Source organism: Cervus canadensis, chromosome 3, assembly GCF_019320065.1.
Source record: "Cervus canadensis isolate Bull #8, Minnesota chromosome 3, ASM1932006v1, whole genome shotgun sequence".
Lineage (NCBI taxonomy): Eukaryota > Metazoa > Chordata > Mammalia > Artiodactyla > Cervidae > Cervus > Cervus canadensis.
The window spans coordinates 73,390,395-73,413,161 of record NC_057388.1 but is presented as its reverse complement, the minus strand read 5'-3'; the positions used below and the strand labels follow the sequence as shown (position 1 = coordinate 73,413,161).

Genomic DNA, 22,767 nt, shown 5'->3' with positions numbered 1-22,767 from the left:
TTCTGGCCCATTTTAATTTACTGATTCCTAAAATGTCAATGTTCACTCATCATCTCCTATTTGACCACTTCCAGTTTATCTTGATTCATGGATTTAATATTCCAGGTTCCTGTGCAATATTGTTCTTTACAGCATTGGATTTTACTTCCATCACCAGTCACATCCACAGCTGGGCATTGTTTCTGCCTTGGCTCAGCCTCTTCTTTCTTTCTGGAACTATTTCTCCACTCTTCTCCAGTAGTATATTGGGCACCTACCAACCTGGGGAGTTCATCTTTCAGTGTCCTATCTTTTTGCCTTTTCATACTGTTCCTGGGGTTCTCAAGGCAGGAATACTGAAGAGGTTTGCCATTCCCTTCTCCAGTGGGCACGTTTTTGTCAGAACTCTCCACCATTACCTGTCCATCTTGGGTGGCCCTACATAGCATGGCTCATAGTTTCATTCAGTTAGATAAGGCTGTGATCCAAGATTGTGATCCAACTGATCAGTTTGGTTAGTTTTCAGTTTTATAGTTTTAACTTTTTAAAATATGCTTCTTGGATCCATTTCCAGTTAATTTTTGTATATGGTGTGAAGTAAAGGTTGATCTTCATTTATTCCACATGGATGTTCAGTAGTTCCAGTACCTTTTGCTGAAAAGACTTTTCTGCTTCCTGTACTGTGTTGGTACCCATGTCATATTTCAGTTGAACAAATATGTGTGGGTCTGTTTCTGGGCTCTCTATTTCATACCATTGAGCACTCTGTCTTTCTTTTCATCTTTGTGACTCTGACTTGATTACTGTACCTTTCTGGTAAATCCTGAAACCAGCAGAAAAAGTCTTTAAACTTTGTTCTTTTATATATATATATATATATAAATTCTTATTTATTTATTTATTTATTGGCTCTTTCTTGTGCAGGCTTTTTCTCTAGTTGCAGCGAGCAGGGTTTACTCTCTAGTTGTAGTGTGACAGCTTCTCACTGTGGTGGCTTCTCTTATTGCAGAGCACAGGCTCTAGGGCATGTGGGCTTTAGTAGTTGTGGCTCATGGACTCTAGAACACAGGCTCAATAGTTGTGATGCACCAGCTTGATTGCTTTGTGGAATGCGGGATCTCCCAGGACCAGGGATTGAAACTGTGTATCCTTCATTGGCAGGTGTTTTCTTTATCACTGAGCCACCAGCAAAGCCCTTGTTCTTCATTTTAAAAATTGTTTCAGCAACTTCCAGTTTCTGGTTCCACATGCAAGAAGCTTAGAAGTTGCCAGTCCATCCTAACAGGTGAAAATCTGAACAGACTGAAAAATCAACCTAGATTTAAAAGAGAGGGGAGGACACAGAGTGAACTGTGGTACCCAAGATCAGAGAGGCAGACTGCCAAATACAGGGAGTCATAACTTACCAGAACAGAGACTCTTGGCAGAAACCTACCACATGAAGCAGCGATGAATTGTTGAAGGTCCAATATGCACCATTCTGACAGTTTAAAAACTCCAAAAGAATCCAGCTGTAGGGTGGACCCCACAACATTGTAATTTTATCTCCAGGAGCTTGACCAGGTTTTCACAGTAAACATCAGAGAAAAAATTCCCCTCATGCTTCCAGCAAGGGGAGGGGACAAGGAAGCATTTTCAAAGTACATCAGAGCCCTCTGCTCTTAGCAAGGCCTGTACTCAGGAAATTATTTAACCAGAGCCTAACCTGCTGGAGTATTATCAGAACCTAACTGACCTGGGAGAAGAGAAATACCTTCAGCCCCGTGTAGCCATCCTGTCCCACATAATGGGGAAAAATATAGAGAAACACTTAAGACGTTCACATTTCAGAAGTGAAAATTTTGCAGGGTACAGAATTTTAGATTGTGTGTGTGTGTGTGTGTGTGTGTGTGTTTTTCTCTCAGCCACTTTTCACATTTCATTCCATTCTCTCCTTGTTTGCTTTGTTTGTGAAAGTGAAGTTGCTCAGTCGTGTCCAGCTCTTTGGGACCCCATGGACTGTAGCCTACCAGGCTCTTCTGTCCATGGGATTTTCCAGGCAAGAGTACTGGAGTGGGTTGCCATTTCCTCTGTTTGTGAGGAGAAGACAAGTATGATTCTAATCTTTGTCCCTCTGTAAGTAAGATGGTTTTTTCTTCTTGCCTCTTTCAGAACTTTTTGTATTTGATTTTCTGTAGTTTGAAAATAATATGCCTGGTGATAACTTTCAGACATTTGTCTTTCTTGGTGTTCCCCAAGCTTCCTAAATCTGTAGTTCAGTGTCTGACATTAACTTGGGCAAATTTTCATCACTGTAATTTTCTATATTTCTTCTGTTCTTTTTTCTCTTTCTTCTCCTTCTGGTATTCCCATTATATATATGTTATTCCTATTGTAGTTGCCCCACAGTCCTTGGATGTTTTGTTCTATTCTTTTCAGTGTTTGTTTTTCCCAGTTTTTTATTTTGAGAGTCAGAATTTTACTGATATATCTCTAGCTCAGGTTTTTTCCCCCAACTGTGTCCAGTCCACAAATCAGCCCATCAAAAGCATTTTTCATTTTGGTAATGGTTTTTTTTTTTTTAATCTCTATCCTTTCTTTTTGGCTCTTTCTTAGGTTTTTCATCTCTCTGCTCACATTGCCCATTTGTTCTTGCATGTTGTCCATTAGAGCCCTTCCTATATTAATCACAGTTCTAAATTCTTGGTCTAGCACTTATGACATCCCTACCATGTCTGGTTCTGTTGCTTGGTGTGTATCTTCATTTTTTTTTGCTTTTTGATGTGGCTTATAGTTTTTTCTTAATAGCCAGATACAACATACTAAAGAAAAGAAACAGCAGTAAATAGAACTTTAGTAATATGGTGGTAAGGTGTGAGGGGATGTTTACAGTCCTATAAGTAGATCTCAGTTTTTTAGTGGGCCTAAGTGTTCTTACCTGGAGAATCCCAGGGACAGAGGAGCCTGGTAGGCTGCCATCTCTGGGGTTGCACAGAGTCAAACACAACTGAGATGACTTAGCAGCAGCAGCCGCAAGTATCTTTTTCAGTTTGATAGAGAATCTCTACAATTTTAAAGTTCTATAGTTGACAGCATACTAATGGTGGTAATCTCAAAGGTTTCCCCCACTAAGGGCACGAACAAGGCAACAATGTAACCCCTCACCTCTCTTTTTCACATTGTACTGGAAATCCTTGCTAATGGAATAAAGCAAGAAAAAGAAGTAAAAGGTATATAGATTGGGAAAGAAGACTTAAAACTTTTTCACAGATTATATAATTGTCTATGTAGAAAATCAAAAAGAATCAACAAAAATCTTCTAGAACTAATAACTAATTATAACATGATTACAGGGTACAGAACCAATATAGAAAGTCAGTTGCATTTATATATGGCAACAGTGAACAAATGAAACTTGAAATTAAAAACACATGAAATACTTAGATATAAGCCTATCAAAATATGTACAAGATCTCTATAACCACAAAACTGAAGAATGGAATCAAAGAAGAGCTAAATAAACTGAGATATAGCCCATGTTCATGTATAGGAAGATATAAAGATGTCTGTTCTTCCCAACCTGATCTATAGATTCAATGCAATCCAATCAAAATCCTAGCAAGTTATTTTTATGACTTCCTATGACTTGCTGACAAATTCTAAAGTTTATATGGAAAGGCTAAAGACCCATAATAGCCAACACAGTATTGAAGAAACAGAGCAAATTTTTAGAACTGATGCCACCCAACTTCAAACCTTACTGTAAAGCTACACTAATCAAAACAGTGTGGTATTGCCAAAACATACATGCATGCATACGTACATACATACAAGTAAATCAATGGAACAGAATAGAGGGCCCAGAAATAACCTCCCATATGGTCAGCTGGTCTTTGACAAAGGAGCAAAAGGCAATACAATGGAAAATAGAAAATATCTTTAATAAATGGAGCCAAAACAACTTGACATTCAGATGCAAAAAAAAAAAAGAAAATGAATCTAGTTATAGACCTTACACTCTTCACAAAATAAACTCAATATGGATCACAGACTTGAGTGTAAAATGAAAAGCTATTAAACTCCTAGAGAATAAAATAGGAGGAAACCTAGGTGACCCTGGGTAGAATGATGCCTTTTTAGATACAACATCAGAAACACAATTTGTGAAAGAAATAACTTACAAGCTGGACTTCATTAAAATGAAAACTTCTGCTCTGTGAAAGACAGTATCAATAGAATTAGAGGAAAAGCCACAAACTGGAAGACAGTGTTTACATAAGAAACATCTGATAAAGGCATGTTATCCACAATATACAAAGAACTGTTAAAATTCAACAATAAGAGACCAAGTATCCAAATTTTAAAACGTGCCAAAGATCTCAACAGAAAACCAAAAAACAGACAGATGACAAATAATCATTTGAAAAGATGCTTCACATCATATGTCATCAGGGAAATGCAAACAAAAACAATAATGAGATACCACTACACACCAGTTAGAATGCTCAAAATCTAGAACACTGACAACACCAAATTCTGATGAGGATGTGGAGCATCAGGGACTCTCATATATTGCTGGCAATAGTGCAAAAATGGTACACCCACTTTGGAAGACAGTTTGGCAATTTCTTGAAAACTAAACATACTTTTGTACCATATGATCCAGCAATCAAGCTCCTTGGTATTTACCCAAAGAATTTGAAAACTTACCTCCACACTAAAGCCTGCCCATGAATATTTATAGAAGCTTTACTCTCATAATTGCCAAAATTTGGAAGCAACCAATATGTCCTTCAGCAGTTGAATGGATAAACTGTTATAAAACAGTTGTCCATTGTCCATCCAGACATTGAAATGTTATTTTGAGCTATCAAGCCATGAAAAGACATGGTGGAACCTTAAATGCATATTAAGTGAAGAAGCCAGTCTTAAAAGGCAGACTGTATAATTACAACTATATGACATTCTAGACAGGACAAAACTATGGAGAGAATGAAAAGTTCAGTTGTTTCCAGGACTTTATAGAGGAGAAAGACGAATAGAAAGAGCACAGAGGGCTTTTGGGAAAGTGGAAATTCTCTGTATGATATTATAATGATGGATGTAAATCATCATACATTTGTGTAAACTATTAAAATATACAGCAGCTAGAATTAACCCTAAGATAAACTCTTGACTTTGAATAATTGTGATAGATTACATTTTATGATACGCTGTGTAATTCTGGATGATGCCTTGAATATTATAAATGCCATGTAGAAAGCGTTGTGCATTTTGTTATGTTGCTTAGAAAAACATTGAATTCAGCTCACACTGTCATGCATTTGGTTAAACTCATGCACACTGGTTAAGCTCACACTGTCATGCCTTTGGTAAGCAGTACCTTAGATCACAGTTTGGTTCTTTAAGCCCTAAATGCAAGCTGAGTTCATTTGTCCTCTGCTTTTATGATTCTGGGATTGGCCAGAAACTTGGGCTGGGTTTATAAGCAAAATTTGTCTCTCTTCTTCCGAAAGTTCCTCTTTCATTCTCTGGTAATGCTGGTTGCCCCAAGCTCCTTTGCCTGGTTCTTCCAGCCAGAAAGATGGTAGAATTTGTATTGGAGTTTTAGCTGCTCAATACCACTGTTGAGTGACTATAGCTATTGATACATTCAGGTCAAAGACACCGAATAAGGAGAACTTATTCCATGCCAGTCTCTTGTTTCAGTGAACAAGTATCCATAATTTAACTATATAACAATTACAAACAATTCTTTCACATTTTTCTAGGATATTTGGATTATTTTTATTTAACAATGGTTTTCTGTATTCTGTTCTTTATAAATGTTTTATTAAAGTATAAGCTTAAAGTCCATATGAGCCACCACATTGACAGCATAAGGAAAACTATGTTTATTATAGTAGATCCAGAAAAAGTCATTAATAAAATTTGATATTCATTGCTGATTTTTAGCAGCTCTTAGAAAACTAGAGAATAGAAGTAAACTTCTTCAATCTGATTTTAAAAAGGAAGAATGATAATAAAATCTACAGCATACATCACACTTGATAAAATATTGAAATACATTTCCCTGAAATTGAGAACAAGACAAGGACGAACCCTTTAACCACTTTTATTTAATATTGTATTAGCAGCCAATATCTCAGCCAATACAATAAGGAAAAAGACCATCAGAATTGGAAAGAAAGACTATGCTTATTCTCAAATAACATTGTATAAGTATCAGTTGTATCAGTGTAAAAGACTCAACAAACTATTCAAATTAATATATGAATTTAGTTAAGTCACTAAATAAATAAAAGTCAATGTAAGCTATATTTCTATAGGCAAATAGAAATTTTAAACAACTTCAAGATACCATTTAGAATTGCATCAAAAAGCATTAAATACCTTGGACTAAATCTAACAAAAATGTGGATGATCTCTATATTGAACACTGCAGTATTTCTAAGAGAAGTTAAATGCAGAGTAAATAAAAGGAGACATATTATATGTTGGCTTAGAAAATTAAAGTGTTAAGCTGTTAGTTTTTCCTCAGATCTGTAAATTTGATGAAACATCAATCAAAATTGTAAGAGATATTTTTAATGTTAACTGGCAAGCTAATTCTAAAAATCTATATAGAAATGAAAGAGACCCAGGAGAGGCAAGAGGATCTGGTAGAAGAAGAGACACAGAAGGACTTCTATTACAAGATGTCATGATAAATATAAATCCATAGGAATTAAGATGGTATGGCATTCAGGACTTTTGTGAAGGTGGTCCAAGGAAGATTCCACTGCAGGGGGCATGGGTTCGATTCCTGGTTGGGGAACTAAGATCCCACATGCCTCATGGTGCCTCCAAAAAAAGACAGTATGACATTGGCACCAACAGACAAGTAGCTAACTGAATAGATTACAACCCAGAAGTAGATGCACATGCATATTGTTATTGTTTTATGACAGTGGTAATATTGCAATACAATAAGGAAAGATGGCCTATTCAAAACTTGGTGTTGGGTCAGTTTGCTGACCATATAGAGAACAAATGAACCTTAAATGCAGTCTCACAAGATACACAAAAGTTCATTCCAAAGAGATTGTAAATCTAGATATGAAATGATAACAATAAAGCTTCCAGTTCATAACAAAATATGTGAGAATACTTCATGACCTTGTGGAAGCCAAAAAATTCTTAAGTTGAGCACAGAAAGCATTAACCATAAAATAAAAAATTGATCCATTGGATGATATTAAAATTCAGAATGTTCATCAAAACTCTATATTGAAAGCAAACCTCAAAAAATATTGAGCTAGATCTAGATAGCAAAGAATTGGTATCTAAAATGCACAGACTATCTCTCTAAATCTAGATGAAAAGGACCAAAATTAACAGAAAAATGGACCAAACACTTGAACAGGCCCTTCACAAAGGAGAAAGTCCAAGTGCCAATAAATACATTAAAAGGGTGCTCAACTTAAATAGTTATCCAGGACTAAAAATTAAAAATACTGTGTGATACCACTGCAAATCCACCAGAATGGCTAAAATGAAGATCAATATCTAATGCTGGTGAGATGTTAAATAAGACTTTCACAGTACTGACACATGTGAGGGGTGTGGGGGTGTGGGTGGAGAAAGGGCATCAGTTAGGAAGCAATTGAAGAAGCTAAGTGGGAGACGATGAATCTTGGACCGGAATAGTGGTGGTGAACATGGAGAAGTATAGATGTAACTATAATTAGTTGTGCCTCACTTTTGTCTACTGGGTCCCTTCAATACCCCCAGCTACAGGGCACTTAAAGGAGGGCTCTGTCACGTGAGAGGAACATCAAGCAGTACAGGTAGAGCAGGGTAGCTTCTAGTGCTGGGGTTGACTGTGAGGCAGAAACCAACAACAAAGACGTTCCCTACAGTCAACCAAGCCACCAGCCACTGCCCTGACAACTCAAGTCATACATGAGCATATACTCACAAGGGTCAGGCTTAAGAGTATTCTTGTATATACCAAGTAATAATAGATTATTTACTAGTTATCATGTTCAATCAACCGCACATCATCATGAGTAAGTAAGAATGAGACCTACTGGGTGGGGAAATTACAAAAACCTGATTGAGTAGAGCAAGCGGACCAGCTTAGGTTAAAAACATCCCCTCTAGACATAAATACAGGTTCCTGGCCGAAGCCCTTGATCCCCACAAAGTAAGCACAATAGCTTAGTGATTACTGTAATAAGCCAGCCCTAATGAGTTGTAACCAAAGTAATTGATTTAAAATAGATTAACTTTAGTCCTGTTGGATTAAAAATTAAGTAATTTAATCAGAAATTAAATTGCACTTGACCTGGACAAAGTAAGCAAGATTATAAACCAAAAATTCACTTTTATGGAAGAAAAGCATTCTTCAAAATGCAAAGCTGGCACCAGTGGCTAGAATGCAAGAAGCCCTAACTAGCAGCCCTGCCCAGGACAATAGTTTAAAAAAAAGACTCTTGAAGTTCCTTGATATAGAAAACCATCATCTAAACACGAAATCAGTTCTTCCTTTAGCTAAACTCTATTAAAAGGGACTCATAAGTGGAACACCAACTTAAAAACTCCAGTGGTACTGCCTCTGGTTCCCAGGTGATGCCCAAGGCTCATCCACTAAACCTAGGACTCAGACAATTTGATGTCCACTGGCTTAAGTATTCCTTGTATTTGTCTGTTAGCATCATTTTGCAGCCTCTGTAAAAAGATGGAAGTTGAGGTTTTGAGAGGAGCAGTAGAACCAAATGCCTCATAATTTCTCATGGAGAAATAGAGTGAACTGGATGAGGGGTTGGCTTAGGACACCCATCCATGGGACCAGTGGTGTGCTGGAGCCAGCACATGTGGGCTCCCAGGAGCCACCATGTGCATCTCTTCCTGACTACACATAGTGACGTGAGGTCAGCCATGGTGTGCATATTAACAGCAAGAAAAATGTAAACACTGCAAATCAGAGCTGGAATCGGGTAGTCTCATAGGTTGAAATTTATTAAGCTAAAGACCAACACCAGCAGCAACATCATACTTTGGCTGATAGGAAAAATCAAAGGTAAGGCTAGAGTCAGGCAGAATCTATCAAAGTGGATTTCTGAGAATGCAGCCTTGAGAAAAGTAGAAATCACAACAACAGTTGAGTCAAAGACATGGGTTTAGGAACCAGGCTCAGGAAAGGCAGGCAGGTGGAAGAAAAATCCACGGAATTTCAGAGATGGTATGCAGTCATCCTTGGCATGTCTGCACATACTGGCCACATTTAAAGAATCAAAAAGAAATAGCCAATAAGGACTAAGTCATATTAATAGAAATGGCCAAATTCTTTGGACTCTCTTTCCTTACTGAGCAGAAATTCCACTTCAGCAAGGCCCATTTCTGACTGATTCCTTTCTTCTGGGGCTCTGCTAGTAGGTCCCCATCTTTTTCTCCATCAGACTTGTATTGCAGGAAGTAATACTGTGCCCAGTGAAAAATCTCAAGTTATAACAGGCTTTAATTGATTTAGCTTTCTCAGCTTCTTTTAGTACTTGGGATAATTAGCCTAGAATAAAGTTAATAAAGGAATGCAAACAAAAGTCAGTATAAACAACAGCATTTTAAGTTAAAAATATCAAGGAAAATCAATAGAGTTCTTGTCATTTTATCAATGACTTTAATTTGAAATTTTGTAATGACTGAATTACTGTGTTTAGGCTATTGATTTCATGTATTACAGTATTATTATTGTAGTAATTCCATGATTAATTAGCTAATCTCACATTTTCTGAGATTTTATTTATTTTTGTAAAAGCTTATGGTTAACATTTAGACTGTATCCAACTTTGGCTAAAAGAATATTTTATGTAAGGGAGACAGTTAGTGAGTATGAGTATAACTTAGTATATCTGTGAGAGAGACATACAGAAGAAATACACACAAGTCCGGTGACTTACAGGGTAATTGAAAGGGGTAATTATGCAGCCCACACATAATGTGGAACAGTAGATGGTAGATCCATAATGATGGAGTTAGCAGTAAGGTTTCCAACCCAGCTAAAGTAACTAAGAAAATATTTGAGAAACAGATATTTTATATGCCTGCCAAACCACACACTATAGATAGATAGACGGGTAGATAGACAGTCTGCTTAGTTGAGTTGCCTCAATTCAGTGGTGTGATGCCATAATCATTTGTTAATTTCTTCCAGCCTCTGCGTTCAGCCATGCTCAACTATCTCTTAAAGATGTCTTGGGCACATGCTATAACTTTCTGATCACTTTTAGTTGTGAATAATCCAATCAAGTCTGGTTTCATGCTCAGTTTAAATCTCTTTTCCTCCTATCCACCATAGACCAGGACTGTGGGTTGAGGGTCTGGGAGTGAAAGGAGACATACCCTGTTCTTTTCTCCCTTCCCCCCATTCCAACACCTTCAAGGGAAATGAAATCACAGTAAGTGTCTGGGGACCCCCTCTTCTTTTTCTACAGGGATAATGGCTCAATTGTTGGGAACTATGACTGGGAAGGGGGGAGATAGAGATTTTCTCAATTTATGGGCTGTCAGATGGTAGAGGCAACAGTAGGGGTTCTGGCCTCAAATGTTAGCCCATCTCTATCGGTATGGATCACTTGGTGACCTAACATTTTCTATGAGCACAGAAATGCCAAATCTGAGGTCACATAACATCCTGTATACTCTTTCAAATATTTTTTTTACCTTTTTTTTTAGCTGAGAATGCTTAAGTTTTATTCTCTTAGAAAGTTTCAATTATACAAAAGTATTGCTAACTATAATCATCATATTCTACAGTAGATTCTAAGATTTAGTTGTAACTGAAAGTTTGTACCCCAGCAGCCTCTCCCAACTTCCCCTATCTCTCTCAGACCCTGGCAACTACCATTCAACTCTCTATGAATTCAACTCTTGTTTTTTTAATTCCACATATGTCATGCCCTATTTGTCTTTGACTCATTTTGCTTAACATAATGCCCTCCAGGTTCATCCATGTTGTTGCAAATGGCAGGATTTCCTTCTATTTTATGGCTGTATAATATTCTACTATATACACACACATATATATATCATCTCCTTTATCTATTTGTCAGTGGGCATTTAGGTTGTTTTCATACATTGGCTATTATGAATAACGCTTCAGTGAACATGGTAATTCAGCTATCTCTTTAAGTTATTGATTTTCCTTTGGATATATGCCCAGAAATAGGATTGTTGAATCATATGACAGTTCCACTTTTAATTTCTTAAGGAACCTGTATACTGTTTTCCACAGTGCTTCTTTCAGTTTATATACTCACCAACAATGTACAAGGATTACATTTTCTCCATATCTTTACCAGCATTTGTGATTGCTTATCTTTTTAATAATAGACATCTTAATAGGCACAAGGTGATATCTACTTGTGCCTCTGCATTTTGTGATGATTAGTGATGTAGAATACCTTTTCACGTCCCTGGTGGTCATTTGTATGCCTTTGGAAAAGTGTCTATTCAGGTCCTTTGGTCATTGTTTAATTGGTTGGATTTTTGTTTTTGAGTTTTATGAGTTCTTTATATATTTTGTATATTAACCCAAAGGAAGAAGTAAAAGATCACAAATTTATAAAAGCAACCTTTATGATTCAAAGCAATTAGATTTCCTGCAGATACAAGGCTTGCTACCCAGCAGGGTTCTGGCACATCTTTCCCAGAATAGAGTCAGGCTGCACACTGCTTGGAGGCAGGTCTCCTATACCCAGAATCCAGGCATCACCTCTTAATATGAAACCCTGTTGCTAGTGAGAGAGAGAAAGAAACATTGCTCTTGATTCAGTGGTTGCTCTGCTAGTGAAGTTGTTTTTCTGTCTTTTGTTGACTTTAGGCAACACTATTTTTAAGTTCATTTTTTAAACTCCATGAATAGTGCCGCCTGAATTGAAAGTCATATAGCATGCATAGTTCTAAAGAAGAGTAGCTGCAGTTTGCATGCTCCATTTACTCCCTTCATGCTTTCCTTCTCCTTTGAAAACTTTTGCACAGGAAGCACCAAGCCTAGTCCCTTTAACTTTCATTAGTAATGAAATAATGTTGACTGAACGGCACCAGGCAGCCTCTTGTGAATGGAGTTGGTATTTTATTTTCCCCTTATGTCTACAAGAGAAGAGAGGCAAAATTAGATGCCCCTTTAACTGCAAATCATAACCCATTTCACACAATTAGGACCGCTCCTCCCCCGCATCACCAGGCATCCAATCATGGCTTCGTTATTATTCCAGCCCTACTCCTCAGCATCCTCCTACCTCTTCAAATGTAACATGACCCAAAACAAGTTAACCATTGCTACCACTTTTAAATTCTCAACCTTTCCCAACTTCCATAAGTTTGTAAGTGGACATAAATGAATCAACTGTACTTCTGCTCTCTCAGACTGGGATCTTCTTTTCTCCTACCTGTACCTAAATGTGTAAGTGAAAATATTTTCCAAATCATGCTGAATATGTCTGTGAAATTTCTCACAACTATTTCTTCCTTTTTGATTATGGTATCCTTTCTCACATTGATGTCCTTATTGCCTTGGTTACATAAAGGCAGTAGTGGGTCCCATTTGTTACTCGGCTACAATTAGTCCTTTCTCTCTGTGGCACCATCTTCCCTTTCTATCCAAGACCAGCCATTGTCCTGGATGATCAGTTTCCACATGAATGACCTATCAGACATCCTGTTTCCTCTACCTCCTCAATCTCATTGACCTTATTTCCATCCCAGTCATCCATTCCAGTGCTTATACAAAAGATCATGTGAAAAACATCACAAGCTCTCCAGGTCTCTCTTTACAATCTAATATTTTTCCATACCCAACCCCTATTTCTATCACTCTGTGCCTTCATTGCTTTAGGGCATTCACTCACTCAGCCCCTCTCTCCAGCTGTTAATCCTCCCACATGCCATCAGTCTTTCAAATCCAGTCTTGGAAACTTGTGGCCTCTTCTTTCCCACATGCCATAGCTCTTACTAACATTTAGCCTGTCCACATATGTGCTGCCTTTTCCTCCTTGCCTGCCAGGATTCCTCCTCATCTCTCAGTTGTCTCACCTGATCTGTCTACCTTCTGGCCTGACCATTTATGAAATAAGGTACTAAATTTGAAAGAAGTCCAAAAATTAGAGTCCAAAGAGAAGGAGATGCTAGAGGATAGGCAGGTAGGTAGAGTCTGGATATAGAGAGGGAAGGATGCAGTTTCATCTAACAGGACATGAACCTTCTTTTCCCAGTCTACAGTTGAAGAAGCTAAGGTTCAGTGAGGTCATACCTAAAAGAGTCAAGAACTTAGATGTGCAAATCTAGAAAAAAAAGCCAAGTCCACCTCACTCCACAAGTTCTTCAAGGGCTCAAAGAAGGAGCCAGGTCAGCAGCCAGACAGAACTTATTACCCTGGCCTCAGGCTCATGGGCACAAGTAACTTGCTCAGGAATAGACAGGCTTTTACATTTTTAGAGGTGCTCACTGGTTCTTAAAAGAACCTGACCTGTATGTGTGTGTATGTGTTACTCACTCAGTCATGTTCAACTCTTTGCGACCCCACGAACTGTAGCCTGCCAAGCTCTCTGTCCATGGAATTCTCCAGGAAGAATACTGGAGTGGATAGCCATTCCCTTCTCCAGAGGATCTTCAGTGGTTAAAGGGAACAATCAAGAACGACCATTTATGGGGGGAGGGGAAGGCAGTATTGCTGCGTTAGTGTAGGTCAGAAGTAGGGTTCTCTAAAAACTCTGCAGCCATTTATTTACAGACATTCTAAACAGTTATATTTAAAAATTGTCCAACAGTTATTACACTAAAAATATAAAGTGACCTATATAATGTTGTGTAATAACCCATATGGGAAAAGAATCTGAAAAAGAATGGATATATGTATAACTGATTCACTTTTGCTGGACACCTGAAACTAACACAATATTGCATGTTAACTATACTCCAATAACAATTTAAAATAAAGATCTAACCTAGCTGAGGGTTTATATAGACTCCAGTAAACCATGGCATGGAAGTAAGGGCATGGTGGGGAAGGTTTGATGCCACTGAGGCAGGGGTAGATATGTGAAGAGAGGCTGAGAAGGAAGACTTTGTGAAGGGAGGAAAGAACTCAGTATTTGCTGCCAAGTTTCAGAGTATGTCTTGGTAAGCTGACTTCCATGCCCCATGTAGGCTACTAGAGCCAGGAATATTCTTGTTTTTTAAAAAGCGATTATGCTTTTCATTGTAAAAATAATTCATGCTTTTCAGAGAAAAAATGGTGGGGGGACAAAATATTACTCAGTAAAGCAACTGCTATTAAAATTTGTTGTGATTCTTTCCAGTCTTTTTTCTATTCATTTCACTCACATTATTGTGATCATGAGTTATATGTTTCCTGCTCTTGTCACTTAGCATTGGAAAACAAACATTTTCTATCTTGTCATTTAATGTGTTATAATTGTAATTGCATATTTAGTATAATCATATATTATTGTGATTTAGAAAATTATAAACTATTCTATCATCTACATCTACTGCAATGCACTTGAGTCTATGGTCGAGCGTTAGGAGATCCATTATAGTACACTTCAGAATAGAATTACTGGGCAGAAGATATGAAAGTTTTGGGACATGAGATAGGGGGGCCCTGGATGCTCATGCAGTCAGGCCTGCTTGGAGGAGAATCCAATTCCTGAGCTTCATCCTCAAGCTTAGCGTCTCTGTAAGTCCAGTTTTGTCAGTGCCATAAATGATTGATTCTTGGGAATTATATAGATGTTTTTGGTGCTTTTTTTAGTTAATTTTTTAAAATTTTATTGGAGTATAGTTACAATGTTGTGTTAGTTTCAGGTGTTACAGCAAAGTGATTCAGTTATACATATAAATATATTCATTCTTTTTTATATTCTTTTCTCATATTGAATAGAATTCCCACAGGTCCTTGTTGGTTATCTATCTTTTTTTTTTTTTTTGGCCACACTGCATGTGGGATCAATCTTAGTTCCATGACCAGGGATTGAACCTGGGGCCCACAGAAATGAAAGTACTGAGTCCTTTCCACTGGACAACCAGGATTATCTGTTACCTGGTTATCTGTCTTATGTATAGTAGTGTGTGTATGTTCATTCCAAGCTCCTGATACTTCGCTCCCTCCACCATACATTTCTTATTTGGTAACCATAAGTTTGTTTTTGATATCTGTAAGTCTGTTTCAGGACAGACCTATTTTGTAAATAAGTTCATTTGTATCACTTTTTTAAAAAAAATTAGATTCTACATATGAGTGATATCCTATGAATTATATAGATGTTAACTAAAACTAATTTGTAATGGAAATTAGAAGCACCACATGGTGGGCATGGAAGTCATTATTGCTGTTTGCCAAATATATTTGCTCTGTATCTCCCAGACACGTGGTAACATCACGCTTCCTATTCTCTGTGGGTGGCTGGGGTGTGTGTCTAGCTGTGATGAAGACTTGGGTTTGAAAGTGAGCACTTATTTGCAAGAGAAAGACCCTCCAGAGTTCTCGTTCCTTCTGTCACTGTGGCTGGCAATGTTTGAGAGCGTGTCCGTTCCATCAGCCTGGCTCCCTGAGTGACTAATGAGCAATTTCCTTTGCCAGCCACAGAGCCAGTGTGAGCAAGGAACAAAGCTTTGCTGCTGTAAGTCACTGAGACTTGGAATTTGGTCATTACTGCACTGGGCCTCAGCCCATCCTGACTGATACTAACATTGGCATACCTGATATACTAATATTTAACCTCTGAAATTAAAACTCAACTAAAGTAAAAAAGATTACTGTTAGGAATTAATCAGAATGGAAGAAAATAAATAGGTTTCAGCTGTTTCACAACCCTTGATTAAGGATACTGTAATGTGTAATCAAGACCTTCCCCACCCCAGATAGTCTGAACTGAGCAATGAAAGCATTTACCTCTTTCTCCTTTTCTACACTTGCTGGCCAAGACATCCATCTTCTGATGATCATAGTCTTCCTTCAATTGTTGCTGCTCTTATTTTAAAAGTCTTACAGTATACTGAATAAAAAATGAAGAGTGTAGAATAGAATGAAAAAGATCTGCTTTCTCCCCCTCTCCCACCCCCAGGAGTCCACATACCCTCAAGGCATTTTCTCTGCAATTCAGAGTACAAATGGGTTCCCACTTTTCATATTTTCTTCACATCTTGCCTTTTTTCACTTAATTTGTCACATGTAATTTTCATGTCAGAGCATATTTATTTACCTATTTCTTTTTAATGCCAGCAGAGTTCTGCATTTCAAAGATTTACCATCCTTCATTTAGCTGGCTTCCTATTGCTGGATATTTTGTACATTTTTCCAGCCTTTTATAATGGTTAATAATGCTCATTGAATGTCCTTATAAAAAACATGATTTTGAACACTCATGCAAGTTAATCCAGAAGGAAAAGCCCTAGAAGTCTAATTCTGGGTTAAAGGGAATTTGTAATTTAAATGCCAATAAATATTACCACAAACTGCAGAACAATTATACCAAATAAATCTTTGCACTATTAAGAAAGTTCTAAGAACCACAACAAATTTCCCAACCTGGGGATCTAGCAAAGGAACTGAGAACCCGCAGGGACTTTGACTTCAGCAGCCAGCGGGATTTGGTTATAGAACTTCCACAGGACTGGGGAAACAGACTCTTGGAGGGCACAAACAAAACCTTGTTTGCACCAAGACCCAGGAGAAAGGAGCAGTGACCCCGCAAAAGACTGACCCAGACTTACCTGTGAATGTCCAGGAGTCTCTAGCAGAGGTGTGGGTCAGCAGTGGCCTGCTACAGGGTCAGGGGCACTGAGTGTGGCAGTGTGTGAGGGGGATCTTTTGAAGGAGGTTGCCGTTATCTTCATTACCTCCACCATAGTTTGGTCTCAGGTCAAACAACAGGGAGAGAACACAGCTCTGCCCATCAACAGAAAATTGGATTAAAGATTTACTGAGCATTTTCCCGTCCATCAGAACAAGACCCAGTTTCACCCACAGTCAGTTTCTCCATCCAGGAAGCTTCCATAAGCCTCTTATCCTTCTCTATCAGAGGGCAGACAGAATGAAAACCACAATCACAGAAAGCTAGTCAAACTGATAACATGGACCACAGCCTTGTCTAAGTCAATGAAACTATGAAACATGCCACATAGGGCCACCCAAGACATACTGGTCATGCTGGAGAGTTCTGACAAAATGTGGTCCACGGAAGAAGGCAATGTCAGACTACTTCTGTATTCTTGCCTTGAGAACCCCATGAATAGTATGAAAAAGGCAAAAAGATATGACACTGAAAGATGAACTCCTGGCCCAGGTTGGTAGGTGCCCAATATGCTTTAGGAGAAGAGTGGAGAAATAACACCAGAAAGAATGAAGAGATAGAGCCAAAGCGAAAACAACGCCCAGTTGTGGATGTGACTGGTGATGAAAGTAAAGTCTGATGCTATAAAGAACAATATTGCATAGGAACCTGGAATGTTAGGTCCATGAATCAAGGTAAATTGGAAGTGGTCAAAAAGGAGATGGCAAGAGTGAACATTGACATTTTAGGAATCATGAACTAAAATGGACTGAAATGGGCAAATTTAACTCAAGATGACCATTATATCTACTACTGTGGGCAAGAATCCTTTAAAAGAAATGGAGTAGCCCTCAGAGTCGACAAATGAGTCCAAAATGCAGTCCTTGGGTACAATCTCAAAAATGACAGAATGATCTCTGTTCATTTCCAAGGAAAACCATTCAAAATCACAGTAATCCAAGTCTCTGCCCCAACCAATAGTGCTGAAGAAGCTGAAGTTGAACAGTTCTATGAAGACTTACAAGACCTTCTAGAACTAACACCCAAAAAAGATGTCCTTTTCATCATAGGGGACTGGAATGCAAAAGTAGGGAGTCAAGAGATAGCTGGAGTAACAGGCAAATATGGCCTTGGAGAACAAAATGAAGCAGGGCAAAGGCTAACAGAGTTTTGCCAAGAGAACGCACTGGTCATAGCAAACACCCTCTTCAAACAACACAAGAGAAGACTCTACACATGGACATCAGTTCAGTTCAGTTCAGTTGTTCAGTTGTGTCCGACTCTTTGAGACCCCATGAACTGTAGCATGCCAGGCCTCCCTGTCCATCACCAACTCCCGGAGTCCACCCAAACCCATGTCCATCAAGTCAGTGATACCATCCAACCATCTCATCCTCTGTTGTCCCCTTCTCCTCCTGCCCTCAATCTTTCCCAGCATCAGGGTCCTTTCCAATGAGTCAGCTCTTCACATCAGGTTGCCAAAGTATTGGAGTTTCAGCTTCAACATCAGTCTTTTCATTGAACATCCAGGACTGATCTCCTTTAGGATGAACTGGTTGGACCTCCTTGCAGTCCAAGGGACTCTCAAGAGTCTTCTCTAACACCACAGTTCAAAATCATCAATTCTTCGGCACTCAGCTTTCTTTCTAGTCCAACTCTCACATCCATACATGACCACTGGAAAAACCATAGCCTTGACTAGACAGACCTTTGTTGGCAAAGTAATGTTTCTGCTTTTTAATATGCTGTCTAGGTTGGTTATAACTTTTCTTCCAAGGAGTAAGCGTCTTTTAATTTCATGGCTGCAATCACCATCTGCAGTGGTTTTGGAGCCTAGAAAAATAAAGTTAGCCACTGTTTCCACTGTTTCCCCATCTATTTGCCATGAGGTGATGGGACCGGATGCCATGATCTTAGTTTTCTGAATGTTGAGCTTTAAGTCAACTTTTTCACTCTCCTTTTTCACTGGACATCACCAGATGGTCAATACCGAAATCAGATTGATTATATTCTTTGCAGCCATTGATGGAGAAGCTCTATACAGTCAGCAAAATTAAGACCAGGAGCTGACTGTGGCTCAGATCATGAATTCCTTATTGCGAAAGTCAGACTTAAAGTGAAGAAAGTAGGGAAAACCACTAGACCATTCAGGTATGACCTAAATCAAATCCATTATTATACAGTGAAAGTGACAAATAGATTCAAGGGATTAGATCTGATAGACAGAGTGCCTGAAGGACTATGGGTGGAGGTTCATGACATTATACAGGAGGCAGTGATCAAGAACATCCCCAAGAAAAAGAAATGCAGAAAAGCATAATGGTTTTCTGAGGAGTCCTTACAAATAACTGAGAAAAGAAGTGAAAGACAAAGGAGAAAAGGAAAGATAAAGCCATTTGAATTCAGAGTTCAGAAAAATCACACAAAGAGATAAAAAAGCCTTCCTCAGTAATCAATGCAAAGAAATAAAGGAAAACAATAGAATGGGAAAGACTAGTGATCTCTTCAAGAAAATTAGAGATACCACAGGAATATTTCATGAAAAGATGGGCACAATAAAGGACAGAAATGGTATGGACCTAAGAGAAGCAGAAGATATTAAGAAGAGGTGGCAAGAATACATAGAGAAACTATACAAAAAAGATCTTCATGACCCAGATAACCACAATGGTGTGATTGCTCATCTAGAGCCAGACATCCTGGAATGCGAAGTCAAACGGGCCTTAGGAAGCATCATTAAAAACAAAGCTAGTGGAGGTGATGGAATTCCAGCTGAACTATTTCAAATCCTAAAAGATGATGCTGTGAAAGTGCTGCACTCAATATGCCAGCACATTTGGAAAACTCAGCAGTGGCTACAGTACTGGAAAAGGTCAGCTTTCATTCCAATCCCAAAGGAAGGCAATGCCAAAGAATGTTCTAACTACCACACAATTACACTCATCTCACATGTAGCAAAGTAATGCTCAATATTCTCCAAGCCAGGCTTCAACAGTATGTGAACCGTGAACTTCCAGATGTTCAAGCTAGATTTAGAAAAGGCAGAGGAACTTTTTGTCAGAGATAAAATTGCCAACATCTGTTGGATCATCGAAAAAGCAAGAGAGTTCTAGAAAAATATCTACTTCTGCTTTATTGACTACACCTAAGCCTTTGACTATGTGGATCACAACACACTGTAGAAAATTCTCAGAGAGATGTGAATACCAGACCACTTTACCTGCCTCCTGAGAAATCTGTATGTAGGTCAAGAAGCAACAGGTAGAACTGATCATGGAACAACAGACTGGTTCCAAATAGGAAAAGGAGTACATCAAGGTTATATATTGTCACCCTGCTTATTTAACTTATATGCAGAGTACATCATGCAAAATGCTGGGCTGGATGAAGCACAAACTGGAATCAAGATTGCCGGGAGAAATATCAATAATCTCAGATATGCAGATGACACCACTCTTATTGCAGAAAGCAAAGAAGAACTAAAGAGCCTCTTGATGAAAGTAAAAGAGGAAAGTGAAAAAGTTGACTTAAAACTCAACATTCAGAAAACTAAGATCATGGCATCCAATTCAGTCACTTCATGGCAAATAAATGGGGAAACAATGGGAACAGTGGTAGACTTTATTTTGGGGGGCTCCAAAATCAATGCAGATGGTGACTGCAGTCATGAAATTAAAAGACACTTGTTCCTTGGAAGAAAAGCTATGACCAACCTAAACAGTGTATTATAAAAGCAGAGACATTACTTTGCCAACAAAGGTCCATCTAGTCAAAGCTATGGTTTTTCAAGTAGTCATGTATGGATGTGAAAGTTGGACCATAAAGAAAGCTGAGCACCAAAGAATTGATACTTTTGAACTATGGTGTTGGAGAAGACTCTTGAGAGTCCCTTGGACTGCAAGGAGATCCAACCAGTCCATCCTAAATGAAATCAGTCTTGAATATTCATTGGAAGGACTGATGCTGAAGCTGAAACCAACACTTTGGCCACCTGATGTGAAGAACTAACTCACTGGAAAAGAGCCTGATGCTGGGAAAAATTGAATGCAGGAGGAGAAGGGGATGACAGAGCATGTGATGGTTGGCTGGCATCATCAACTTGATGGACATGAGTTAGAGCAAGCTTCAGGAGTTGGTGATGGACAGGGAAGCCTGGCATGCTGAAATCCATGATGTCGCAAAGAGTCAGACATGACTGAGTGACTGAACTGAACTGAAATATTACCAGTTCCCTTACCAAGGGTCAAATCAATGTGCATTTCCATCAATACCGAATGAGAGTTCTTGTCTCTTCCCACTGACCAGAAGGCAGTGTATGATCAAATTTAAAAAAAATCTCTGCCATTATAATCAAGAAAAAAAAATGTTATGGTGTTGACTCCAAGTGCATTTCCCTAATTGTAGGTGAGTTTTGCTTGTTCTTTCTGAAGCTATGTTGGTAACTTCAGTCAAGTATGGTGAGGCCTGGGTAGCATTCTTTCCCTTTATGGTTGATTTTATTATTTGAATGTCAGAGAATAACCTTATTTTTAGGGAATTCCATTGCTGTCCAGTGATTAGGACTCAGAGATTCCATGGCCCTGGGCACAGGTTTGATCCCTGGTCAGAGAACTAATATCCCACAATCCAAATGGCCAAAAAAGAAAGAAAAGAACCTTATTCTTAAGCACTGAGGAGGTGTCTCATTGTGGCCATTATTAACTTCTGGAATAAACAGAGTTCACAGCCTTTCTAAAACCTTGAGATAGATAGAGATAGCTGGATATACTTAGGCTGGCAAGTAGAGAGAGAGAGAGAGATTGCTGTTGGGGTGTTTGACAATGACATCATTCAAAGCAGATGGACTGGGGATTGGCCACCCCTCACACCTCACAGTTAATTGATGGCATGTGTTTTTTCATTGCAGCAATTCAGCTTTGTGTCCTTGCCCACTGATGTGCTGGAAATTGAGGTGAAAGACAAGTTTGCCAAGAGCCGCCCCATCATCAAGCGCTTTTTGGGAAAGCTATCAATGCCTGTTCAAAGACTCCTGGAAAGACATGCCATAGGGTAAACCTTGACCAAGAGCTCTGTATCACTAGGCATCAGCCAGTAGGCCAGGCCCAAGAAAGGCAACAATACAGCCTCATAGAGACTCAGACTGAAATACTGGTGGTGTATTTCCTTGGCTTCTCCCATTAACTGTATTGTTCAAGCTATGATATTTTATTAAACAGACCCTTCTTTTTCCCCTTGTTTGTTTACCTCTGGTTACTTATGCACAACAGTAAAAATTCCTAAGATGCTAGTGAAAGAAGGCCTTACTGCAGCATTTTTTTCTGTACAGATAGAAATTAAAATTTGTTTTACCACGAAGGATATCATTTCATTCACATGCCTGTCTTGTGTGTAGGATTTAATCATTTGTGACATTTCCATAAAAAGATGAAATACTGGGTTACTAGACTAGAGTGCCTTAAAAAACGCTAGCATTTATAGAAAATGCTAGATAAAAGGTGTAAAATTTTAAAAGCATGAATCCTTATGAAACAACCACAATTATGCTGTTCACATGGTTTAGTTGTATATGACCTGCATTTTGTATCTTCTATATTCATGTCCATTCAATGTTCTTGGGACTTTCCTGGTGATCCAGTGGTTTAGATTCCATACTCCCAATGCAGGGGGCTCAGGTTCAACCCCTGATCAGGGAACTAAGATCCCGCATGCCATGCAGTGCGGTCAAAAAATAAAATAAATAAATAAATAATATTCAGGGTTCTCATTAACCTCTGACCAGATAAAAATCCTTGTACATAACATGCATTTCTACAGGTAATAGCAGCTATATTTGAAAACTTGTAGAGCTGTATGTGGTTTTCTGGTCATGGATATGCCTCAGTGCAATACTTAGAATGATACAAGGGCATGTAATCAGAATCTTATAGCAGAGAGTTGACATTTACGAGGCTACAGTTGTGTATGAAACAAGATGTTTGCATTTTCCACTAAAACA

General features: G+C 38.5%; 1 protein-coding gene across 4 annotated transcripts in view; it reads left to right on the top strand.

The window, feature by feature from the left end:
- Positions 1–22,767, top strand: part of HECW1 (HECT, C2 and WW domain containing E3 ubiquitin protein ligase 1) — a 443,461-nt gene that overhangs the window by 301,646 nt on the left and 119,048 nt on the right. For all 4 annotated transcript variants that reach the window (XM_043463510.1, XM_043463512.1, XM_043463511.1 and 1 more), the window contains one exon: positions 21,679–21,821. In XM_043463510.1, the coding sequence (XP_043319445.1) occupies positions 21,679–21,821 (143 nt within the window). The remainder of the gene's footprint in view (positions 1–21,678; positions 21,822–22,767) is intronic.